Source organism: Anopheles merus, chromosome 3R (assembly GCF_017562075.2).
Source record: "Anopheles merus strain MAF chromosome 3R, AmerM5.1, whole genome shotgun sequence".
Classification (NCBI taxonomy): domain Eukaryota; kingdom Metazoa; phylum Arthropoda; class Insecta; order Diptera; family Culicidae; genus Anopheles; species Anopheles merus.
The window spans coordinates 40465597-40490411 of NC_054084.1; the positions used below are offsets into that span (position 1 = coordinate 40465597).

The window sequence follows — 24815 nt, forward strand, 5'->3', positions numbered from 1 at the left end:
TGAAAATGGAATTAATTTTTTTTTTATCAGAAACATGTATGTAACCAATTTTTGTATCGCAAATCGAATTGTGAGCCAATTGGGCCGGTGTGCTTGATATCATTCTTCGGAACCATGTTTTAGCGACGTACACGTGATAGGTTGGACGGGTATTGGAAGGGGAATGTGTGAACAAATTGAAACAAATCACTAATTTGTTCGTAACCGCTACTACCATTCCCTGTTGCACTATCAGGCCGATCCTGTGCTAACAACTTCCATTAGGATGTAAAACACCTTTCGTCTAAATTGCCCCAATCAAGAGTGTTGTGTTGTGTGTTGATTAAATCAACACGAAACTTTCGGACGAGTACGATGTTTAATTACATCAGAGTGGGAGTAAGTGTAGTGTAAGTCAGTATTTCTGGACTCCAGCGTTTCCAATGATGCTTTGATAAAGCAGAAAAATTCGAATGGCTATGTTAAGGATGTACTTTCCTCTCTTCTTTCCATTGCGCTATCGAGATTAAATCCATAATGTAATCTGCAGATTTTGTTAAAACTATGAATAAATTAGCAAACGAGCTTCGATTTTAGTATAAAGGTTGTTCTATCACGTTCATTTATTGCGTTGATTAAATTCAACTTTTATCAGTGGTCCTTGTGGAATTCGCACAACAGCTCGGGAAGGTTTAAAGAGGCACCGCGGGCCACGTCTAATAGGCTGTGGGAGCTTCCCAAATCCCAGGTTCGCCGTAAATCAGCTCCTGATTTGCGTCCATACCATCCTTTATCGCATCGACAAATCTGTCCTGGCATAATTTACACTTAATCGAAAACCGATCAACCTTTTAGACCATCAAAACGAACCAAAGCTCTTGGTCGATTAATTTTCCTTCATCCCCACTACGGCGTACTACAACCATGCCCTGAGCGCTGTTTATGAAAGGGGGCGTAAATAGATGTCAAACATGGTGGAGAATCGATCCTTTGATAGAGCCAAACCATGAACGGTGGACTCATTATCGTCGGCCCCGTCACTGTTATCATAGCGACCAGCTGTTTCTGTACTTGTTTGATTTTCCGATAGATCACGAAACACCAATACATACGGGACGCATAAAGAGCTTTGTATGAAAATGGTTATGTTGAGTTGATTTATACGATGTACGATGTAATGCTTATGCTAGGTACATAAATTGATGCTTTTTGATGAATATTGCATTTTCTTTCCTTTTGAAACTTGTTTATCACACAAAATCAAGAAAACTAGAAAAATTGAACAAATTTTTACGAAGGTGTGAATTATCGTCACTTTGAACATCAATTCGAGACGTAGTTTTACATCGACACCTTCCCTCTTCTGCGAATGTCACATACATACATCACTGCTTCCCATTGCTGATGCACTTTCACCGGCACCTCTAAAGAATTGGCATCATCTTATATCCAATTATGGCGTGCTTTCATTCGTAAAATTAACTATGAAGGGTACGAGCTTATTCGTTTCATGCCGCGAGCCGGTAAGCTTCTTACGCCATCGCCTTTATGCGTTATATGCTGTGCTTCAGTCGAATCTCAACTGGAGCATACTGCTTTCACGCACAAATCACACACACACACACACACACACCTACTCCGCCTGAAGTGCATACGGCCGTCCGTACAACTCTCCTCTGTCTGCAAATGGCACTCATTAGCACTGCCGGGTTTGGCTTTGGAAAGATCCTTTAATCCTGCCAAATGCACACCTGCATGCGCGCAATCTCCGGCCAAGGCGACAAAATAGTGTCATCAGTAGAGAATCCTTTTGATCCGGGCGCTAATTAAATTCTAATCCATCCTCACGTGGACACACACACGCACATGTATTCACATTATTCTCGGACGTTTTTATGAACGTGTTGGTATGCGTGTCAAATGCGCGGTGGCACTGAATCGCCCTCAAAATATCCGGGCAGGTGCAGGTGATACATGGCGCACGTCCGTTCGGTCTGTTCCGTCTAGGTAACACAGCACCGGTGCTGATGAAAAGTTATTTAATGCACTCATACTTATCCCAAACACACCCAAACTAGCAGTACAACAGCAAACCGACTGCTACATCACGTTTAACTAGCGACACACTACATCACGTTTAGCAATGCCACCCACCGGTGGAAACACAGTCAGACCGAGCCCGGCTTTCGTGTCTAGCGAGGTGGAAAATGCAGCCGTACGATGTGTGTGTGCGTTTGCGTTTGGTCGACTGACTTCTTATCGAGTTGCATCCTGTTTACTACAGCCCGAACCCATCTAACCACATCTTCAAAGAACTCCGTGCAGCAGTAGCAGCAGCAGTAGCAGCAGCAGCAGCAACAGTATTCGCTAGTCGCTTTACCACATGGTCTTGATTAGCGAGATCGAATAATCCTAATCCTGCTGTTTCGTTGTATCGATTAAAGCCTTCACTGCTTACCGATTTGCGCTGCAGTGAATGTGCTCTTTTCTTTCCTTGTCTTGTAAATAATTTAATTTCTTTCATTTCCATCCCACGCGATGACGGTCTTCGGTTGGAGCTTGGGTGCCCAAGGGCGGCCGGTGGTCAGCTAACGCAAATCTGCTTTATGTAGGAAAGGAGAAAAGGAAAATCTGTTTGACTAACCAATCGTAGTAGATTGCTTTGAGTTTGCTCTATTAGCACTAATTCCCTTTCATCCCAATTTAATTCGTTTTCTATCCAATTTGCATGAACATTCCTTTCCCTTTTCAGCATTCCAACTGCATGTCTTTTTTAGATTAAATCTTGTAAAAATTGCTGCCCCGTTTTGCAAGGGACTGCAGACGATCCAATCTTGGCGCGTCCCTGCTGCTCATCTAAGATGTATCATCACTGATTGATTTTGTGTTCTTTTTCTTCTCTGTACTCCTCATCAAACATACATACATACCGTGTTACCGGCCCCTGGGGGATAACAGGTCACCGCCACCGATGGCGACAAGGATCGGCCACAGAACATCGTCTACTTCCTCACCGGTCAGGGTATCGATCCGGACAATCCCGCCAACAGCAAGTTCGACATTAATCGAACTACCGGAGAAATCTTTGTGCTCAAGGTAAGTTGACACTCCACAGACACAGGTGTATGGATGCGATTGCTGCGGTCTTAATTAACTACGCTCATCTGTGTTTACCGAGCCCCGGGATTCTGGGGTACCGGGCAGACTTTGGGGTTTGGGTTGAATTGAATGTTGAAGTTGCTCTAGCTGGTACGTCTTGTCGTACGTTCGATTGTATCCGGAAGCATTTTGCATGACTCTTCACTTGAATACCGTTCGAACAGCATACGCCACCAACTTCAGCAAGAATTGAGAACAAATCGATAAGTCTCGGAATGGCACTGTTGCGAAAGGCACCACGAACACCACCACCACCACTACCAGAGATCGCTTCATCGCTTTGACATCAAGAGCAAATTGAATAGTTTCGGACCATCGTGACCATTTGACTTCCGGTTGGCTTTTCTCTTTTCCTCTGCGTTGATTCCCTCCCCCCCCCCCTCCACAGTTGGCAAGTTGCTAAACGGGCAACGCAATGAGCGTTGGAGCAACTTTTCCCCTTCCGTCCCAGACAACTCAGCTTTCTTTATAATGGACACTACCCGGGATTGGCTTAATCATACCGACGACAAGAATATTATGAGAATGTCCTCCCTAGACCGTACTACGTGATACCGCTTTGCACGCGCAGCGATTCCTGGCTGTGTCGAATGCAGAACCCGCAATGCTCATCGAATGCCTGGGTGTCGACGCCTTGCAATAAGTATCTTCTGAAGGCGGTATGTGTGTGTGTGTGTGTGTGTGTGTGTGTGTGTGTGTGTGTGTGTGTGTGTGTGTGTGTGTGTGGTGTATTCTGCTTCCGGCCATAAGCTGTCATAAATCAAAAAACTTTGCACAATTTATCTTTCCCGTGTCCTCCTGCTCGAATCGACATCGATATCGAAGTGCCAGAAGTATTACACTACCGACCGGGTGGGTTAGGACCTCCACCGGAAGACACGATGGTGGTTCTACGAACGGTCCGAGCCAGTCGTACAGACCGTGGGCTGTCAACATTCGTTTAGAAAACGATGAAAATGCCGGAACTAATATCTGCGCCCACGGGTGAGCGAAACTGCCTGAGGAGAAGCTGCCCAGAGGTGCTGTGGTGAAGTTCCGCTAAATTAATGACTTCATCACGTCGTTCGAAAGGACGGATCACGCACCGTGCAGACCGGGAAGACGGTGTACTCCCGCATTTGGTTTAATGCCAACCAGAGCCAAAGTCATAAATTCAAATGAGCGATTTTAGCTTCGCTCTCCCCGCTCTTTCTAATTGGATGCAATTTAGGGCGCGTCAGAAAAGCGCGCGCTGCAATTAAAATTCTGCCTTGTTCGTAGTTTTTGATGCGAAGTTTTGCACAATTTTTGCTCCGTTTCTTGTGCGGCAAAAATTTGAAAACTCATCTTCCAGCCTCTACCTTTGCTGGTGCCAATGAATTTACGATTCCCCTCAATGGTTTGGCGCATCGAACTTGTTTCTCGTTCAAAGAATCAAAAACGTGTCGAAAAGTGCCAACGACTGCCATCAAAATGCTTGAAAGTGTCATTACGTTTACTGACCAAAAACCCTCTGACCCACGGAAAAACCACCGAGCACCGAGTTGGGTGGTTTGGTGTGCATAGTGAGCTTTCGTTCCGTAAGTTAAAAAACAACTTTTATTTTCGCAAAAACGGTAAGTCAAAACTGATAGTACGTCTTCCGCTTGCAACACGCAGCAAAGAACCAACTGCTCAACTAACCCAACTCAAGCACTCGCCAGTCAATAAAGACGGCCATTAAAAATGCATTTGTGAGAGCGCTTGAACGAAACTTGCTGCTCGCCCCTCCGGGCAGGAAGCAAGGAGACAACGCAGTGTCACCCACTAGAATGCTATATTACCGATTCCTGTCAAATTTCCACGTAAAGCTGATGCGGACATTCTTTTACATGCCAGCCTGCGTTTGCCTCCTCTCTCTGGGCGAAATAGCGTAGTCTGCCGGGGCACTTAAAAGTTATCAAATTTTACGCTTTGACAGAGCGGATCGATCGAGTCTCGGGGCTGAGCTGCGGTAACAAGTCAGCCGGCTATTGCAAAGAATCGAACACACGTCCAAACCGGGTGAGGTTCTGTAGGCGCACACCCTTTGCGTGTGTGGTGTGTGGTGGAAGAATGTATGCCGCTGTCGTCGTGGTGACACATTCGCGTAAACTTTGGAACACCGGACAGGAGTCGGAAAAGTTTAACCAAGCTTTCAATCCCCCTCCCCAATCCGAACAGTCTGTTTTTGAGCTACTTTGGTGAAAGTTTGGCCACTCTATACACATACACACACACACACGCCACACACGTACGTGGTACCATGCATTCAGCCGATGCGTGAAATATGTGATCTCCTCCACACCATACGGGGGCTGTGATCTTCCTGTCAAAGTTCTAGCAGCAGGGTGTGCGCCAGCCGTCATTTGCAGCCACAGCAACCATCCGCCTCCACGAGACACCAGCTGTGACGATCGCTATTTATTCATCGTGCTGGCAAGTAAGTAAGAAGCAGCAGCAGCAGCACTAAGAACTAAGTTCGTTTCCCGAAGGGATATCCCTCCGTTACTTCGGAGGATCGTATTTTAAACGCACTCTCTGCTCGATTGCGGGAATGCCCTGGGCGCGCCCCAGTGGGAAGTAACAAATGAGAAAAGATGTTCTCAGTCTTTCTCTCCACTTAGTACGAAAGTTTGCTGCCTGTCCTTCCCCATTTTGTTCGGTGCTTTTTGTTAGCAGCTTCCTTTTTTCTGGTTTGGGTAGTAGAGCTTCTTTAACGAGTGGCCAAGAAGGCAAGAAATTATACACCAATTTCCGAAAATCGCAGGCACACCGAAGGGGCAGAGAAGAAACAGAAAGCCCCTGAGCTTGGGTGAACGAAAAACTTTCCCGGTTATCACGGTTGGTAAAGCAAAGTGGAAGAAGAAAAAAAAACACAGGGACTACACAAAAGGGCTCAATTGTAGAACGAAGACAAGAAGCACGAAATAATGGAGCAAAAAAGAGCAACGTTCAATAAATAATATTTAAGTCGGCTCACCGGCGGGGCAGTGCACAAAAAGTCGGTCCCGTACTTGGAGTGGAGAAAGACACGGAATGGCCACTTGACCAGGATTTTTTTTTTTGCGCACACACCGTCTTCGCTGCTTCACTGACTTTTTGATGTCATTTTACGACCGCACGGTGGAGGTGGGCGATAAAAGTAGGAAAAGGTTGGAATATTTAGCCGAAGATTTCTGACGGCTTCTCACTCACTTCCCGTACCCGTACCGTCGATGTGTACAGTATGTGTGTGTAATCCTGCAGCAATCGTTCCGCTTCCGGAAGTGGGTGTCACTCGAAGGAGCAATAAAAGGCGTATTGTGCACAAAGCGACCGGATGGAACCGTTTGGCCTTTAACCCACCTGTGTAAAGAGGAAAATCGGGAGAGCGGAAAGGAACAAGACGGTACGACTTACGAGGTAAAACTTATCAGGAACTTATCAAAAAGCGACAGAACGGCTTTTTTTTGGCACCAGCACCAGTCTGCCACGGTTTGACACACGGTGCCACCGTCTTGCTTCGTGGAAAGCACCGCCGGGGAAAGTAGATCTGTGCAAACAAGCAGCTCGTACTAATATAATCGGCTAACGGTTGCGCTTGCTCTCGCCGCTGGCTCTTGGGTTCTGCTTCCGATTTCCGCCGCACGTTAGTTACCTAAAGCACATCGTAATTATGATAAGCAGCCGTATTTGTGACCGTGTTCGCCCTTTTGCCCTGCCATTCCTGCTATCTACAGATCGTTTCGTGTAGTCAAAGTTTGCCTGTTCGCCCATTGCGAACGATGGGGTGGCCTTTCTGCCCTGCCGCGTCACGGGGAACGGGATTTTCATTGATGCATTTTTCATGACCCGCAGACATCTTGCGCATCGTGCTCCTCGCCCTGACCACTCCCATCGACTTGTGCAACGAACGCTAGAAGGATGCCATGTTCCTGTGGAACTCTTTAGAGGGATTTTTTTTTGTCCTGTCGCTCCCTGTCTTGTTTGGCAAGGATACGTCGTAGCCTTCTTTCGCTTTAGCAGCAGTGTTGGCAGCAGCAGCAGTAGCAGCATTTTGGCTCGTACGGCACTCGGCAGCTTAAGCTATCAAAAATTACAAGAACATTATGAAATTGTTTGCTTATTTGCAGCCAGCTCACCCCCATCCGTGTACTGCTGCTGCTTGTGCGCTTCGTCTCGTGTCATTAAATATCCAACTAATGATAGTTCGGTTGACTTTGGGATCGCTGGCAGCTGGCCTGAAAAGGAGCCTTTAAGGAGCTTATTTGCGACGTACAGAATTTAATTGTGCTGGTTTGTGTACATTAAAGTATCTTAAACGTCTCAATCGAAGCCACGCAAGTACAATAAATCGTGCCAATAAAGTATTAATTAAACGTGATATCTTTCCACCAGCAGCATCAGCAGCACTGCTAGTGGTTCAGTAAGCTTTCGTTCTTTGAGTTTTCGGCTAACGATTCGCTCTTACACTCAATTAAACGTGTATTCATCCGCGGAAATCGAAATTTAATTCACTGTAAAAATGTGCGGGCATTTCCCACCGACAACACGACCACGCACCACGCCTGAGGAAAAGATCTTCGGGGTTTCGGCGCCCACTCCAGCAGGACCCAAAAACACACACACATACAACAAACAGACACAGTGTGGACGCGGAAAGTTTATATTTGATGTTTTTGTTTGCAATCGAAATGGATGGAAGCTTGATTCGCCATTTATTTATGATCTTTTCGCTGTATCTGGCCGGGCCGGTATCCTCCCCCCGTCCCTGTTTGCAGTGAGCCATTCTGTGGAACCGGTTTTCGGCATTTATTGGATTTCTCCCAATCACTCTGAGCGCTCGCAAAAGCCTGTTCGAGCACAGAGAAAAACCGATGCCGATCACCACCACCAACATCACCACCGGCGAGCGTGTGCTTTATTGGTGGTAAAATTTATCATTTTCTTTCGTTTTGTCTCATTTTCGGGTGCGGTTCTGTTGTGCGCGGCACCCTCAAAACGGTACCCATAATCCAACACTTTTCGCTGGCGGGAAAATTGTGATAGCTTTCACCCTGCCTGCTGCTGTCCCCCCCTTTAGGACAGGCAATCGAAATTGATCCGATTCTCTTCCGTAATCCTTCTTCACCCGCCTAGGGAATGTGTGTTTGTGTGTTTGTGTGTGTGTGTGTGTGTGTGTGTGTGTGTGTGTGTGTGTGTGTGTGTGTGTGTGTTTGTGTGTTTGTGTGTGTGTGTGTGTGTGTGTGTGTGTGTGTGTGTGTGTGTGTGTGTGTGTGTGTGTGTGTGTGTGTGTGTGTGTGTGTGTGTGTGTGTGTGTGTGTGTGTGTGTGTGTGTGTGTGTGTGTGTGTGTGTGTGTGTGGTGTGTGTGTGTGTGGTGTGTGTGTGTGTGTGTGTGTGTGTGTGTGTGTGTGTGTGTGTGTGTGTGTGTGTGTGTGTGTGTGTGTGTGTGCCTTCTGTGGCGGCGATGCAAAAGGTAGTAGTGGTAGTAGGCAGCAGAAAACCTCAATCTTGCTTGTACATTTAATTTGATTTCTGTCTTGTTTTTGATTGCCTTTTTTTCAATTCACGATACTTTTTTGTGCTTCCTTTCGCGTGTCGACGGCGCACTGGTCTTGATGTCTCTTTGCCATTGTTTCGGGTGCTAAACGACAAGGATGGTCTTTTTGTTTTTGTTTTTGGTGCAAAAATGCTTCGTAATGCAGCTCCTTTCTTTTTTTTTCTTGCTTGCTGCCGTGCCTGTCGTATCGTCTAACGACAGTTTGATGGTTCGTTGAGTGTCGCTGAACCGTGCGATGGCAACATGCGGACACCCAGCATGCTGAAGCTCACTGCAACAAATAAGACACACACACAAAAACATATTCTGCCTCTCTACTACGCCTCCAGCCCAACCAGACCTTGCCAGCAGATTTCCTGCGAATGTTTCACAAGCACCAAAATTCGACAAATAATAACACGCGACACAGAAAGAAACGCCTCTGCACAGTCTTGAAAGTCATAAAAGCTAATGGCTTTAGGGTTGAGCCCCCCTACAGCAGCAGCAGCAGCAGCATCGGTAGGGTGGGTGGATATCGCTGAAATATTCATGTAAATGTTCCTGATGGGCGCAATTTCGAAACGGCGATGCGCTCTTGCCGTGACTGGCCCGAGAACGAAACATGCACGACGACGACGACGACGACGACGAGATGTTTTGCGCTTGATGTTATGTTAGTTTTATGCGCGCCTAAAAGATCGTTCACGCGGTCTTGTGTATGTGTGTGCGAGGGTTTAAAAATTGGTGAAAAATATGCACACACCCAGTTGGAGTGTGAGAGAAAGAGTGAGTGAAAAAAAACCGACCCCAAAATGGACACGTATAAAATGGGCATTTTCATTCGCCACCGGAAACAATCTGTACGAAACAACCTACTTGGCCTTGCTGAAGGAACATGCCTGCTGCTGCCGCTACTGCTGTGAATTAAATGACAATATGGCGACAAACATGTCCCAATCGTCAGCTTGATCATGGGCATGGTACAGACGTTCCGTTTTAGCGCTGCTCGTTGCGGGAGGATCGGGGGGAGCTTTCCAATATCAATTAATATTAATTTTGCGTCGTAACGAACGACCGATTTGCCGTTCAATTGCAAGAAATGCTGGCGCCTAATTGAATGAGACCCTGATTTATGACAGGCACGGGTGCAAAATCGTACACAAGAATTTCAAATTCCAACTCGTACGGTGCTCCATTACTGGTATGCGTTTTCTTCTCGATGGAAATGGAAATGAATGGAGGAAGCTGTTCTCCACCCTCCACGAACGCATGACATGGAGCTGGAATTCTAGAATGAAAACATTTTCAGATGATATGTTTCCTAGAACACCACATCCTCCAAATGTGGCAATCGTTGGCAAGAGTGAACCACATATTAACTAACCACTGGATTTGCAACACAGCGCTTCATCAACCAACCCGAACAGGAAAAGAGATTTTAATTTAATCAGTCGTCTAAAACGCTCGTCCGCTCGGCCAGCAGCTGCTAGAACAACCCTGCTAGCCCTCCTTGTAGACTCTGTCCACTTAGGTCCTGATTTCATACCATCTCGTACGAATGCACAATGCTTTATTCCCATGATCGTCATCGTACCTTCCATGCCCTCACGGTAAACAGCAAACAACGAGCACGGAACAATTTAAGCCAATTTCTGTCCGAGCTGTATTTAATTAATTATTTACCATTGGAAAAGCGCATTTGGTCAAACGTGAACGTAGACACACACACACACACACACAGGCGCGCACTACAAGGCGTTGAAATTTCTATCCCGACAGCTGCAACCTAGAGACAGTCGCCTCTAATGCCGTTCCGTTCCGGTGTAAGAAGGTACATCGTAATTGTGCCTCGCTTTCGTCCGGATCCCCATAACAACACACACAAGTACACAATGCACTTGCACTTTCGATTTCTGTCTTTCGCTTATGTTAACGCTTTTGAATAATGTATAATATTAATGGTTGTAAGAAAGGCACCAGCGCAACTACCGTGCACCTTGCAACACGGATTCTACGGGAAAATTCAGGTAAACAATAAAGTTTCCCAGTGCATGGGATTGTGACCTCACACCTGAGCGCATGGAAACCGTGGCAGAAGGTAGGGCAATGCCACACTGACCACTGACCGCAGTGTCAGCAGGATATGGCATATTTCAACAAATCACCTTACGTTACGCTTTGCGAAGCAACGATCTCTCTCTCTCGGAAGTGTTTTAACTCATGATACGTGCTTTGTTCTGATGACGTGCGGTAACCGAGATTTATTAGAGCTTGCAACGTTATGCTGTGTTGTGCTCACAGTGACAGAGAAACAACAGAACCACTAATTGAATAAATTTGTTTCATTTAACGAATACATCATGACACGAGTTTCACCCGTTGTTGCCATTTCTGGAAACTTTGGTTTGTGTTTTGTGTTAATCCGCTTGGTTGTTCCGTTTTAAAACTTCCAAGTAAGTGTTTTGGTTATTGCATCCATTCGCCTTTTAACGGTGTAGAGCAGACTCAACACAACACCAAGTAGAGATCCAAAGGGAATTATCGTTCTATGATGAAGCTTTACTCTTTCGATGCAAATGTCTCTCTCCCCGTGACGGTACCAATCCGAGCTTTATTCACGGCGAATGATTCAACGGAACTCACCTTCACCACCGGCACTGAAGGGATCTAATTTCGTTTGGATCTTTGACAAGTTCACTTCCCTTCCGAGTGTTTGTAGCACAGCGCACATAAAGCATCGTGTGCCACAAAGTGCCATTTTCAATTTGTTGAGTTAATTGAACGGGAAATGGAACACTGATCGATTATCTCGCCCTACTTGATAATGATGTCCTTCTGGGCACGGTCTGCGCGTGTTTGTTTGTGACACTCTTTTGGTACAATGATGTTCCGTGTCTCTGTCGGTTCGCACGAATTGATTCGCCACTGTCCCGGATCCAATAAAACCAAAGTGTGGTTTGTTTGTAATGATGTTCGCTGTCCGCATTCTTCCGCATCGCACCCGGAGAAAGGGTTTACTACGAACTGGCATATTCTCACATTGTGCGCTGTCGGACAGGACGCGCCACGACGAAACCAGTTGACCCAGCCAATAAGCAGGTCGATTGGGTAAATTAGGGATTTATCATTGAACCCACTCTATCACGGGCCAACCGGTCAGAAGTGCAACGCTGAAAAGATTCCTCCGTACCAGTACGGATTCGCTCATCGTTTCCCCCCACGTTTTTACTTTTCCACAGCCACTGGATCGAGATCAACCGAACGGTCGACCGCAGTGGCGTTTTACCGTGTTCGCGCAGGACGAAGGTGGCGAAGGGCTGGTCGGCTACGCGGACGTACAGGTGAACCTGAAGGACATCAACGACAATGCGCCCATCTTCCCGCAGGGTGTCTATTTCGGCAATGTGACCGAGAACGGTACTGCCGGCATGGTTGTAATGACCATGACGGCCGTCGACTACGATGACCCGAATGAAGGTAAGTGTGGTGCTTTATTCTTCTTCACTCGCCAGCGTTTGATTGTGTCCTCATCAACTGGGCGCATTGTTACACACAAAACCAATGATGACCGAGACGATGAGCGCTTTCAAGTGTCCATTGGGCTATGTTTTCTTTTTTAATCCTTCATTTGCCTCCCCTTTGCACTACACGCAAACCCTCTCACACACAGGTACGAACGCAAAGTTGATATATTCCATCGAAAAGAACGTGATAGAGGAGGAAACGGGCTCACCGATATTCGAAATCGAGGCGGATACGGGCGTGATTAAGACGGCGGTCTGCTGTCTCGATCGGGAGCGCACGCCGGACTACTCGATACAGGTCGTGGCAATGGATGGCGGGGGGTTGAAAGGGACTGGGACGGCCTCTATACGCGTCAAGGATATAAACGACATGCCGCCCCAGTTCACCAAAGACGAGTGGTTCACGGAGGTGGACGAAACGGACGGTACCAATCTGCCGGAAATGCCCATCCTCACCGTGACGGTGCACGACGAGGACGAAACGAACAAGTTCCAGTACAAGGTGATCGACAACAGTGGGTACGGGGCGGACAAGTTCACGATGGTGCGCAACAACGACGGTACGGGTAGCTTGAAGATTGTGCAGCCGCTCGACTACGAGGATCCGCTGCAGAGCAACGGGTTCCGGTTCCGCATCCAGGTGAACGACAAGGGCGAGGACAACGACAACGACAAGTACCACGTCGCGTACTCGTGGGTGGTGGTGAAGCTGCGCGACATCAACGACAACAAGCCGCAGTTCGAGCGGCCGAACATCGAGGTGTCGGTGTACGAGAATGCGGACGTGGGCAAAACGCTGGAAACGTTCAAGGCGACCGATCCGGACCAGGGCGGCAAGAGCAAGGTGTCGTACGCGATCGATCGCTCGTCCGACCGGCAGCGCCAGTTCTCGATCAACCAGGAAGGCACGGTGACGATTCAACGCAACCTCGACCGGGAAGTGACGCCCCGCCATCAAGTGAAGATACTGGCGATCGATGATGGTATACCGCCGAAAACGGCCACCGCCACGCTGACCGTGATTGTGCAGGACATCAACGACAATCCGCCCAAGTTCCTGAAGGACTACCGGCCTGTGCTGCCGGAGCATGTTCCGCCGCGCAAGGTGGTGGAAATTTTGGCCACCGACGACGATGATCGCTCGAAGAGCAACGGGCCACCATTCCAGTTCCGGCTCGATCCGGGCGCGGACGACATCATCCGGGCGTCTTTCAAGGTGGAGCAGGACCAGAAGGGTGCCAACGGGGACGGTATGGCGATCGTGTCCTCGCTCCGCTCGTTCGACCGCGAGCAGCAGAAAGAGTATCTGATCCCGATCGTGATCAAGGATCACGGCAATCCGGCCATGACCGGCACCAGCACGCTAACCGTCGTGATAGGTGACGTCAACGACAATAAGATGCAGCCCGGCTCGAAGGACATTTTCGTGTACAACTATCTGGGGCAAGCGCCGGACACGCAGATCGGGCGGGTGTACGTGTACGATCTGGACGATTGGGATCTGCCGGACAAGAAGTTCCACTGGGAGTCGCAGGAGCATCCACGCTTCAAGCTGGACGAAGACACGGGCATGATAACGATGCGGCAGGGCACACGGGACGGCCGGTACCATCTGCGGTTTAAGGTGTACGATCGAAAGCACACGCAGGCGGACGTGCCGGCCAATGTGACAGTGACGGTGCGTGAGATACCGCACGATGCCGTCATCAACAGTGGCTCAATCCGGATAGCGGGCATTACGGATGAGGATTTCATACGCGTGTGGAACTACCGGACGCAGAGCTTGTCGCGCAGCAAAGCCGACCGGTTCAAGGACAAACTGGCCGATCTGCTCAACATCGATCGGGAGAACGTAGACGTGTTCAGTGTGCAGCTGCGCCGCAAGCACCCGCCCCTAACGGATGTACGCTTTTCGGCGCACGGTTCCCCCTACTACAAACCGGTCAGGCTGAACGGCATCGTGCTGATGCACCGGGAGGAGATCGAGAAGGACGTCGGCGTGAACATAACGATGGTGGGCATCGACGAGTGTCTGTACGAGAACCAGATGTGCGAAGGCTCGTGCACCAACACGCTCGACATCAGCTCGCTGCCGTACATGGTGAACGCGAACAAAACGTCACTGGTCGGGGTGCGCGTGGACGTGCTGGCGGAGTGTACCTGCGGCGCTAGAAACTTCAGCAAGGCCGAATCGTGCCGCTCGTCCCCGTGCCACAACGGGGGCCGCTGTATGGAGACGCGGTACGGGCTGAGCTGCTCGTGTCCGACGGGCTACACCGGACCGCGCTGCCAGCAGACGACGCGCAGCTTCCGCGGCAACGGGTGGGCCTGGTATCCGCCGCTCGCGATGTGCGACGATTCCCATCTGAGCTTCGAGTTTATCACGCGCAAGTCCGACGGGCTGCTGCTGTACAACGGACCGATCGTGCCGCCGGAGCGCGACGAGCTGCTGGTGTCGGACTTCATTTCCGTCGAGCTGGAGAGAGGCTTCCCAAGACTGCTGATTGACTTCGGTTCCGGCACGCTGGAGCTGCGGGTAAAGACGAAGAAAAGCTTGGACGATGGCGAATGGCACCGGCTGGACATTTTCTGGGACACGGAAAATGTGCGCATGGTGGTGGACTACTGCAAGTCGGCCGAGGTTTCGGAGATGGAGGACGGTTCGCCGCCCGAGTTTGACGATTCGTCGTGCCAGGCCCGCGGTACCATCCCCCCGTTCAACGAGTACTTGAACGTGAACGCGCCGCTCCAGATCGGTGGCTTCTATCGCGAGCAGTTCGATCCAACGCACTACCGCTGGAACTACATGCCGATGGGCAAGGGCTTCGACGGGTGCATCAAGAACCTGGTGCACAACAGCAAGCTGTACGATCTGGCCCATCCGGGGCTGTCGCGCAACAGCGTTGCCGGCTGCCCGCAGACCGAGGAGGTGTGCAGCCAGAGCGAGCAGACGTCACGCTGCTGGGAGCATGGCAACTGCGTCGGCAGCTTTACCGAGGCGCGCTGCCAGTGCCGCCCGGGGTGGACCGGACCGGCGTGCAACATTCCCACCATACCGACGACGTTCAAGCAGCAGAGCTACGTGAAGTACGCGCTATCGTTCGAGCCGGACCGCTTCAGCACGCAGATACAGTTGCGCTTCCGGACGCGCGAGCAGCACGGCGAGCTGTTCCGGGTGAGCGATCAGCACAACCGGGAGTACGGCATACTGGAGATTAAGGACGCGCGGCTACGCTTCCGGTACAATCTGAACTCGCTGCGCACGGAGGAGCGGGACATCTGGCTGAACGCGATCGCGGTCGACGATGGCCAGTGGCACGTGGTGCGGGTGAACCGGCACGGTTCGGCCGCCACGCTCGAGCTGGACGGTGGCGAGGGCCGCCGGTACAACGAAACGTTCACGTTCGACGGGCACCAGTGGCTGCTGGTGGACAAGCAGGAGGGCGTGTATGCCGGTGGCAAGGCGGAGTATACGGGCGTACGCACGTTCGAGGTGTACGCCGACTACCAGAAGAGCTGTCTGGATGATATCAGGTAACGGATCAGTTGCAGTTGCTCTCTTCTTTATTTTACCAAATGTGTTTCTCACTAATGATGGGAACTCTTCTACTCTATCTCTCTTTACTTTAACAGACTCGAGGGCAAACATCTGCCACTGCCGCCGGCGATGAACGGTACGCAATGGGGCCAGGCAACGATGGCTCGCAACCTCGAGCGGAACTGCCCATCGAACAAACCGTGCGCCAACGTGATCTGTCCGGATCCGTTCGAGTGTGTCGATTTGTGGAACGAGTACGAGTGCACGTAAGTAATGCAGTCCCGGTGAGGGCGCCCAAAAACCGCCACTCTTCCCATTTCGGTGAACCATGACCAAAACCATCATCCGCTCTGTTTTATGTCGACGGAAGAAATCAACCGCGAAACATGCACACACACACACACCCGGCCCCCCGGGGACGACAATGCAATCAAACTGTAGTTCCCAGGGTGGACGGGGGCTTTGTGTTGTGTCTTTGATGGTGGACCAAAAGCAACGAAACAGCCGATTGCTCCCCGTGTTGAACGTGTCTAACTATTGATCCGACATTGAGCAACGCCCTTCTTGATCTACTAATAGCAAGCAAAACACACAAACACCCTAACATCATTTCCTCATTCATTTTCAAGCACACGAAAGCATAAACCAGTCATACCACAACAGTCTCACCTCATCTTGCATGCTCATCTCGATCACCTAGCTTTCCCGCCCTCGAGCATAATCCACATCACGAATCACTTTTCCTCACAACTCCTTTTACCATCGCCATCATCATCATCATCAGTGTGCCTGTATTTAGTTTACCTTGTTTATTGATCATTTCCTGCATGCCCACGAAAGGAAGGAGTATGTTTGTTCCTTTTTATGTGTGAGTGAGCGTATGAATGAGAACGAATGGGTAAGGTTTTTTTTGCCACGTAACGGTAAGAGCCACCCCGGTTAATCCTTGACCTTGGCTAAGTGCTGTAGCTATAGCTGTTCTGGGCGATCCGAAGTGTGATCCGTCATGAATAGAAATCCTTGAACGCGTGGGTTTTTTTTCCTCCTGCAGGGCATTCCAGAGTCTTCCGAACGAAGTGCAACAGCAAACAAAAAAAAAAAACACACACACACACTCGCAAAAGTAACTTCATCTTTTTCCTCTCTCGAAAAACAACTTCATCTACCCACTTCCGGACACACATACACACAGCGCTACGTGTCCTCTTTTTGTGTCGAGATACTTAATTTTCTTTTCGACCCACAATACTGTACCGCAAAAAAACCCCGTGAAATAGGAAACGAATCACACAAAAAAATGGCGAGCTTCTTGCGGTAATCCGCTCGCGTCACGTGAATTACGCCCAAACCCGGGGCAGGGACCATAATTCCCGGAAAATGGCTCCCCCGGAAGGGGAGAAAAATGAGAAGACAATCATTAACAATGCAGGCGCGCGAAGAAGGGCCAACTTGACAAGCATACGTACGGGGAAGGTGTCCGGTCCGAATGGTGTTGTGTCTGTATGTGCGTTGGTTCTGGTTAGCATTAATTATTTATTTATTCACGCGAACGAGATGTAATCCTACACCGGAACCGGGGTTCGAGCTGGCTGTAGCGGCGGGTCCTGCTCTAACTTTAGCAGCGTGTGTACTGTCTTTAGTGCTTGCCAGTCACTGCAGCACGTGGGACGATGGCAGCGATCCTGACTAAAAAAAGCTCGCTGAACGTTTGGTGTATCCATCTCGCCAACTTAAATTCTACCAGAATCATGTTCAAGTCAAAGCAATGAGATTTTGCTCTGGTGTCACTTCTGGGAGGATGAAAACACCTCCACGCTGCTTTATCGCGATTCATCCCCCAAAAACGTATTGCCAGAAGCATTTTAATAGAAATTGCTTTTCAACTCCACCATCTACCACCGAATATAATGGAAAACGCAGAACGTCTTGGTGTTTTCCAAAATCTCACTACTGCTTTTGTATATCTCCATTAAGAAATTTGGAACGATGATTCTTTGCGTGGTCGCCTATCTCTAGGGCAACTGCTATTCTCCGTCAAAGCGCATTGCAATTATTATAGTTCTGTTTGAAAACGTTCGAACCCGCTAAGCTCTATCCCGGGGGAGGAGTATTTCCTTATCAATTCAAAAATGTAAACCCCGTTGATTATGTTCGAATCAGTATTCTTTTCCCGTCGGAGTATACCTTCCTTTTTGTGTGTGTGGCTCTCAGTTTCTTTGAAGTAGACTCTTTGCCCGTACGAATCCCTGGATCAGGACGCTCTGTGCGATGTTGGTGGAATATGAAAACGCTACACTCTTCGTTCCGGGGGCTACTCTTACAGGATTCTGTTTATCCTTCGAAGCTTGTGTGTCAATTTCCCCATGTACCCCAAGTAGTACCAAACACATCATGGTCCATTATAACACGCTCCGCCAGTGAGCTCCGGCTTGCGATGGCTTCTATCACCGGTCTCTTCGGTCACAAAATGATCAAAACGAAATCCCTCAATACCCATCGGCACCCATCACGGTGCACGGTGCGCGATGGTAAGGACAGATTTTTATCATTTCATCACCTTTCCTTGCTCCTGCCAACTGGCCGTCACCGAGGGGGGGGGGAGCAGAACTCTCCCGTTTTGTGGTAATTTGCAACCACTACCGTTCACCATCGCCAGCCCATCGTAGAGCGCGGGGCGAATCGGGCATCCTTCTTCCTGTCGTTCGCACTGGATGCGATGAGTCTCGCTCTGTTCGCGTAACGATGAAGATGAAGAATGATTGGGGAGTTGTGTTTTCCCTCGTCTAGTGTTACGTCGGGTTTTGCAGCGCTGGGAAAACGGTGAAAACGGGAAAACGTCACTTTTCTCCGTTTTCATCACCATACACGCGCCAAGCTCTTTCTTTGACGGAATCGGAAAAGCTGACGACAGACGCGTTAGTCGTAATTTTAGTCCCGCTTGCATCGGGTGTCTTCCCTCCCACCGGTACGATGCACCACACACACACAAACACACTCACAAACATGGGAATGAACGACTTACCCGTGGTGGATAAGTTTTACAACCCCGGGACCGAGGAATCGTCGCGGGATGCCAGTCGCCAGGGGATTCCTCTTTCCATTATTGGGTCGCTTGTCATTGTGCCCCAAAACTTCAGCGAACCGTACACATTGCTGCTGCTGCTGCTGCTGCTGTCAGCTCGTGAATAGCGCATGCAGCATGCTCGTAATGATGGTGCGTTCGATGATGACACGCGGACGTGTGCAGTAACACATCTTGTCACAGCAACAAAGAGGAAAGGCGCGAGTGAGAAAGAGAGTGAGCAAAAATCCCCCAACCTCCACGGAGAAGTAAGCCTGTAATTGCAAGCAGAAACTTTACTGCCTTGTCGACCCAACAACATGGTAATCACGGCCGTGTATAGCACCACCATTCCGCCTTTCCGTCTCCGTCATCATTCGCGTGCACTTACACAGCTTCCGTACAGCAAAGTTTGGTAGAAGGGCGGGGCAGAAACAGTAAGAGCACCCAAAAGGTACAACAAAAAAACCCAATCAGTTTCGGTGAAAAAAGGCATCCATCCCTCGATGGATGTTTACGACTCCCGGCCGGCAGTCGATCCTCTCATAAACAGAGTGCGCCGCTTCGCACACATGCGAGTTTTTTTTTTTTTCGCTGGTATTGCATGTTGTCAAATCGAGGCTCTCCGGCATCGGTTTAAAATGATGAGCGGAAGGGGACTCACTACCAACTGCCTTCATCAATTCGCCCAACACACGGTGATGGATAGGAGAAAAGTGGGACGAGCAGTTGGCAAACTGCAGCAGACAGGGAATGCATCTACCACCATCCGCCGCGCTTGTTGAGTCAGGCGAGTGATATTAGATTTTATTTTTTTGCAGCTCCCTTATGCAGCTTGATAGCGGGTGGTGGGGTGAGATTCTCCATTGAAGCCAAAATTTGTTTTGTAGAAAAATTCGTTTCAATATGCGTTTTTTTGTAGGAAGTAATATTTTTGAATTTTGCACACACACGCTTTCCTCAACGTGGAGCTGCTAAGCCATATTCAGCATATTGCATTTCATCGGTATTGAACCTAGTCAGCGCAGGCATTGGCATGTATATTTCATTCGTCGAATTATTCCATGCCAGTACCATGCCAGTGTAATATTTACCCTTCAACTTGGGGCTTGGGATGCTTGTTCATATCGAAAAATGAATCCCACCTCCACCTAATTGCGAAATTCATCACTAAAGTGGGAAACAACTGTGGCAGTGAAGGGATGTAGTTCTAGGGACGGTGGAAAAAAGGATATTAGCCAAAATATGGTGCTTGTAACGCAACACAGCCTCGTATTTTAGCTTAGGGATTTTACAGCACCAAAAAAAAAAAGGATCGTGTTTAGTAACATGTTAAAAAAGCGTATCCCAATCCTTTGTTAGGGTTACTTACAAGAGAGGCCCAACATAAAAAATGGCCTTAAAAAAAAGGTAAAGGTAAAAATGTCCACCGGAAAGCGGCATGTTATGGACGGGCGAAATAAAATCAACTCGTGTACTAAAAACTGAACGGCGGCTAATCCAAGAACTGAACATCGTTTCGGTTAGCTAGTCCCAGTTTGGGGTGGGACCCAAAAAAGAAGGCAGCATGGTCTTGTAATCCGTTCGCAATGATCCTACTACCCACACAATAGCGCGCGTGCTCCACCAAACGTCGCCGGGCTCTTTACGGGCAAAGTTTTGACGAAATCGAGGACGGAATACTAATTGGAATGGTTGGTTGGAGGGCCATATATCGACAGAACAACGATTTTTATGCACACACACACATACACACATACTACACTGGTTGGCAAATTGTATTACTTTGGAGATGACCATTTTCTGTTTGTTTCACAAACCCAACCCAAACCCAACGTAAACCGACACCGGAGCGTGCACCAAACAAACAACACACACACACACGGAACATTTTTAGTACATAATTTATTCTTCCTTCCGTTTGCTCGGGGCGAGGTTTTGGCATCGTTCCCGTAAGCTTGAGAACCGTCAGCGATCAGCACAGGAAACGGCCTGTTGACCTATTGCTCCTTTCGGTACGTACCGAATGCTTGCCTCCATGTCCTTCCGATGGCGTCGAGTTCTAGTATCAACTAGGTGGAGGGAAGGACACCATTCCTAGCACGTCGACTAGCTATTGTCGATATCTTCCGCCGGGAGGCCCGAGATTTACGCTGAAACCCGGCGATGTTCTCCAAGGACGCCAATGGGAAATGTCATCCGTCTTTAGGTCATTTCCGTTTCCGTGTACTCCGGGATGGATCTGTTAAATTCAGGGGAAACACGCCCGCCTCCACCGGCGTCGGAAATGGACGATGGTAGTAGCAATTCATTGCCCCGTGTCCGGAGATTTGTAACTTTAAGCTTTCTCCGCTTCACTTTTAACAAGCAGCTGTGGCTCCTTTACCCTGATTGGGTTTTCCACGGCATAGGGTTTTCCGCATAGGGTACCGGTACCGTGTAGAGCGGTCGCTTTGCCGTGTGCTAAATCTATTATTTAGGCGTGTATTACAAAAGGCTTTCGACGTTGCGTCCACCCCGTTGGTGTGCTGCTTTGGGTAAAAGGTGGCAGCGGTTTGCTCTGAGTCCCAGATTGCTCTGAGTCCGCAACGACCGGAAGCGTTTGGACGATTGTCGCCATTTCTCGAATCAATTCCAAACCACCACCACCGCCGCCACCATCACCGACGCCTTGGCTGCGCAACCCGATCCGTGCCCGAGTGAAGTTGATTGAGTTGGCAAGTTATTTGCTTTCGTCTGTTTTGTCGGTGCGAATTGCGCTTTGCGATAGATTAAAACGATGACGGGAGCTCTGGTTATGTGTGTGTGTGTGTTTGTGTGCCGTGAGAAGGCGTCTCGCTGTGAGTTGAATTTTAAAGTAGGATTTGAAGAAAGGCTCAAGTTTCTTGAGGTGCTTGCGGAACAATAATATGGAGCGAGCGTACAAAATCACAGATTGGATGCCTGCCGCCGGCCTCGTGGAACAGTGGTAGTGTGTTCAACTGGTGCGGTGCGGTAAGGGGAGAGAAATTGCTTGCCAAACGCTTCACAAAAGAAGTCTCTATATTTGTCCAGAATCGAGCAGCGAGACGTTTTGGCGTTGTTTGAGAACTACTTCATCGCCATCGGTTAATGTCCGTAAGCGGATTTGGCCATTTCTTTCTGTGCGTTTTGTGTCCGGCTTGCACACGATACGCGATAAGAGTGAGGAATGGTTTGGAGAGAACGGGATATCTTCTGTTTGGTAATTGATTAAAATGACTAGAAACATAGTACACACGCGAGATAGGTCGTCCGGCACAGTAGCTTTGGCTGACAGACACACAAAAAAAGGACAAAAGCATTTATATCCAACCTCACCGTTTTGTAGTGTATCGTATTTCATCGGAATTGTGATACTAGCATGATTAATTTATGACATGAATAATAACGAACTGCATGCGCCAACGCGCGCGTGTGTGTGGATGCGGTGGCATCAAATTGCAGTCGATGTAAAGCCATTCCACGCTGTGAAGAGATGCTGCATTTAAATAATTATTCTGCCTCAGTGCATCCACTCGCACCGCGTGGGCATAAATTAGCCCTTGCACCGGCACACACATACACCCACTCACATACGCTGGCAATATAACGGCAATATCTCGATTCTGCACCGGACGGACGGATGAATACAATTCATTCGCAATCCATCAAACAAGCTTGTGCATCACTCTTGGAGTGTGTGTGCGTGTGTGTGCAATAGCGCTGGTGTGCCTCGGTGAATGCGCAAGCGACCGGCGGATGCGTTCCCTGCCCGAGAACTATGTGGTTGAATTTTATTTTTCATTTAATTTAAGCTTCCCCAGCACAATACTGCCACCGACCGGATTCGAACAATCTAAAAGTACTAGCCGAACTCCGCTGTAAAGTTACCGGTTCACTATCCCTTCGCCGTGTGGTTTGTGGTTTGATTTATTCACAAACTCACACACACATTTTACAACATTTCCAAATATGCACGCCTGAACAAGGGCCATCGCCCAAGCGTGGGAGCCGTACAACTACTTTGTACCGATAGGATAGTTCGGTTTTGTATTTTTGGCAGCGTGCTTGCAGCGTCCATTCCCCTGTAACGCCGTTAGCAATAGTCTTACATTACGCTACGATTGTGCAAAATGCGTTGGGTGGTTAAGCTGCGCAACGGTACCGGTACCGCATCGCATTCGAGAGCTTTTAATATTGCGTGTGTAATCAATTTGTGCCATTCATGGAATGATTTGCAAAGTAAAATCGATCGCCCAGTTTTTGCCATTCTTGGAAGATGCATATTTCACATAATTATTAGCAAATAGCTCGTCTTTGATGCTCGCGAACGTTTGATCAGAGTTCGCCTGAAAGTTTAATTGTTTTTCTCCGCGGAAGTGCCAAACAGTGTTTGCAATTCAAAACAATATGTATGATGATGCTAAAGATTTATTAAACTTAAATTTTAAATAATACTTGAAGCTTAAGTACTTTGACACTTTTTGAATAATGCTTGTGTGTTGAGCTTTTATTTGTAGCTCTTTCATGGTCTTCATCTTCGTCATTTGTGACGTTGTTTAGGTCATTTAATCAAAAATTGTCGCAGTAGAATAACAATGATCACGTCCATTTTTAAATTTTTAATTAGTTCAAGTTCAGCCATTATCGATCTTAGCTGACGCTCGGCCGATCAAAAACGTTCGCTTGCTCTAGGGCTAGACTTTTCTTCTGAGAATCGCAAATCATCTAATGCCTAAGATGATTAATTGATAATTGATAATTGATTGAAAATTGATCATTTTTCTCCACCATTTTTCTAAAATTACTTAAGATTCAGCATGATAGGAGCGTAACAGGGACGGAACCCGTAGTATAGTCACCAACTCGTACGACTTATTAAAACGCCCGTCATGGGTTCAAGCCTCATGTGGACCGTCATCCGTAGCATGGACTTGACTATCCAGCTGTGTGATTCTAAATACAATTCTCGAAAGCTGTATAGACCGGTGTAGGTCGTTACGTTTAATATAAGAAAAAGAAGTACAGGTATTCCCCGATTTACGCTATTAATGCGTACCGAAGGCAATAGCGCATCTCGAATTTTGAGGTTTTCAGTCAAATTAAAGCTAATTTTCGTATGATTTTGCTTGAAATGGTAGGTTTTAGCTATTAAATTCGTTATTTGATCTGATTCCAACTGAAGATTAGAATTTTTGTACATTTTAAAATGGTTTTTCAAATGCGACCAAAAGGGAATTTATTTTGCATTTTACATTCGATGTGTCAAATCAGTACAATTCGCTCAAAGAACTGTCAAATTAAGAAAATAGCGTATAGCGAAATTTATATTCTATTTTATATTAGTATTAATATTTAATTTTTATAAAAGTATTAGTTTTGCACAGTAATTTATATGAATTTCTATTACTAGAAATAGTTTGAAAAAATATCGCTCCATTCGTGAAAGCTTTGCTACGTGTTTAGGCGCTTTACCTAATGAATAAGGCAACGGTAATGGTCGCCAATCTCCGAACGAATGCTTGTTTGTATGGTTGTGCTTCGTAAAGTAGATTTTTTTTTGTTGCTATCAATACTTTGCTGTGTATGTCACGTATGATTTAACATTTTGTCGTATCCGTAGTTGTATTTAGTTTTTATCATCACCACTCATCGCCATTCGCCATATCACACGCTCCAACCCTATTTTCATAATTACACGCATCACCTTTCATCAAAAGCGTGCCATTAGCTGGCACGATTACATCATAATTAGTATCATTATAGCAGCAAACAACATCTTCTACACATGTACCGCCCGATATTGCGTCCCTTTATCAGATACAGATACAAGGATTATTTTCCATTTCGGGGACGAATGGAGGCGCCTGGTGGTTTTTGTTTTGGCTCCCTTTTTGTGGAAGGCTAAATATTGTGCGGCTGCTGCTGTTGCTGCTGCTACTGCTAACACCTACGGCACAATTTTACATCAAAAACACACCAGCACAATCGCAATTATACACAGCCAAGCTATACACAGGGACTCACACGGCTGC

General features: G+C 48.0%; 1 protein-coding gene across 20 annotated transcripts in view; it reads left to right on the top strand.

Annotated features, from left to right (window-relative positions):
• The window catches only part of LOC121596416 (neural-cadherin), a 270549-nt gene that overhangs the window by 227783 nt on the left and 17951 nt on the right, over window positions 1-24815 (top strand). For all 20 annotated transcript variants that reach the window (XM_041921323.1, XM_041921332.1, XM_041921333.1 and 17 more), the window contains 4 exons: window positions 2938-3075; window positions 11897-12134; window positions 12328-15715; window positions 15815-15985. In XM_041921323.1, the coding sequence (XP_041777257.1) occupies window positions 2938-3075; window positions 11897-12134; window positions 12328-15715; window positions 15815-15985 (3935 nt within the window). The remainder of the gene's footprint in view (window positions 1-2937; window positions 3076-11896; window positions 12135-12327; window positions 15716-15814; window positions 15986-24815) is intronic.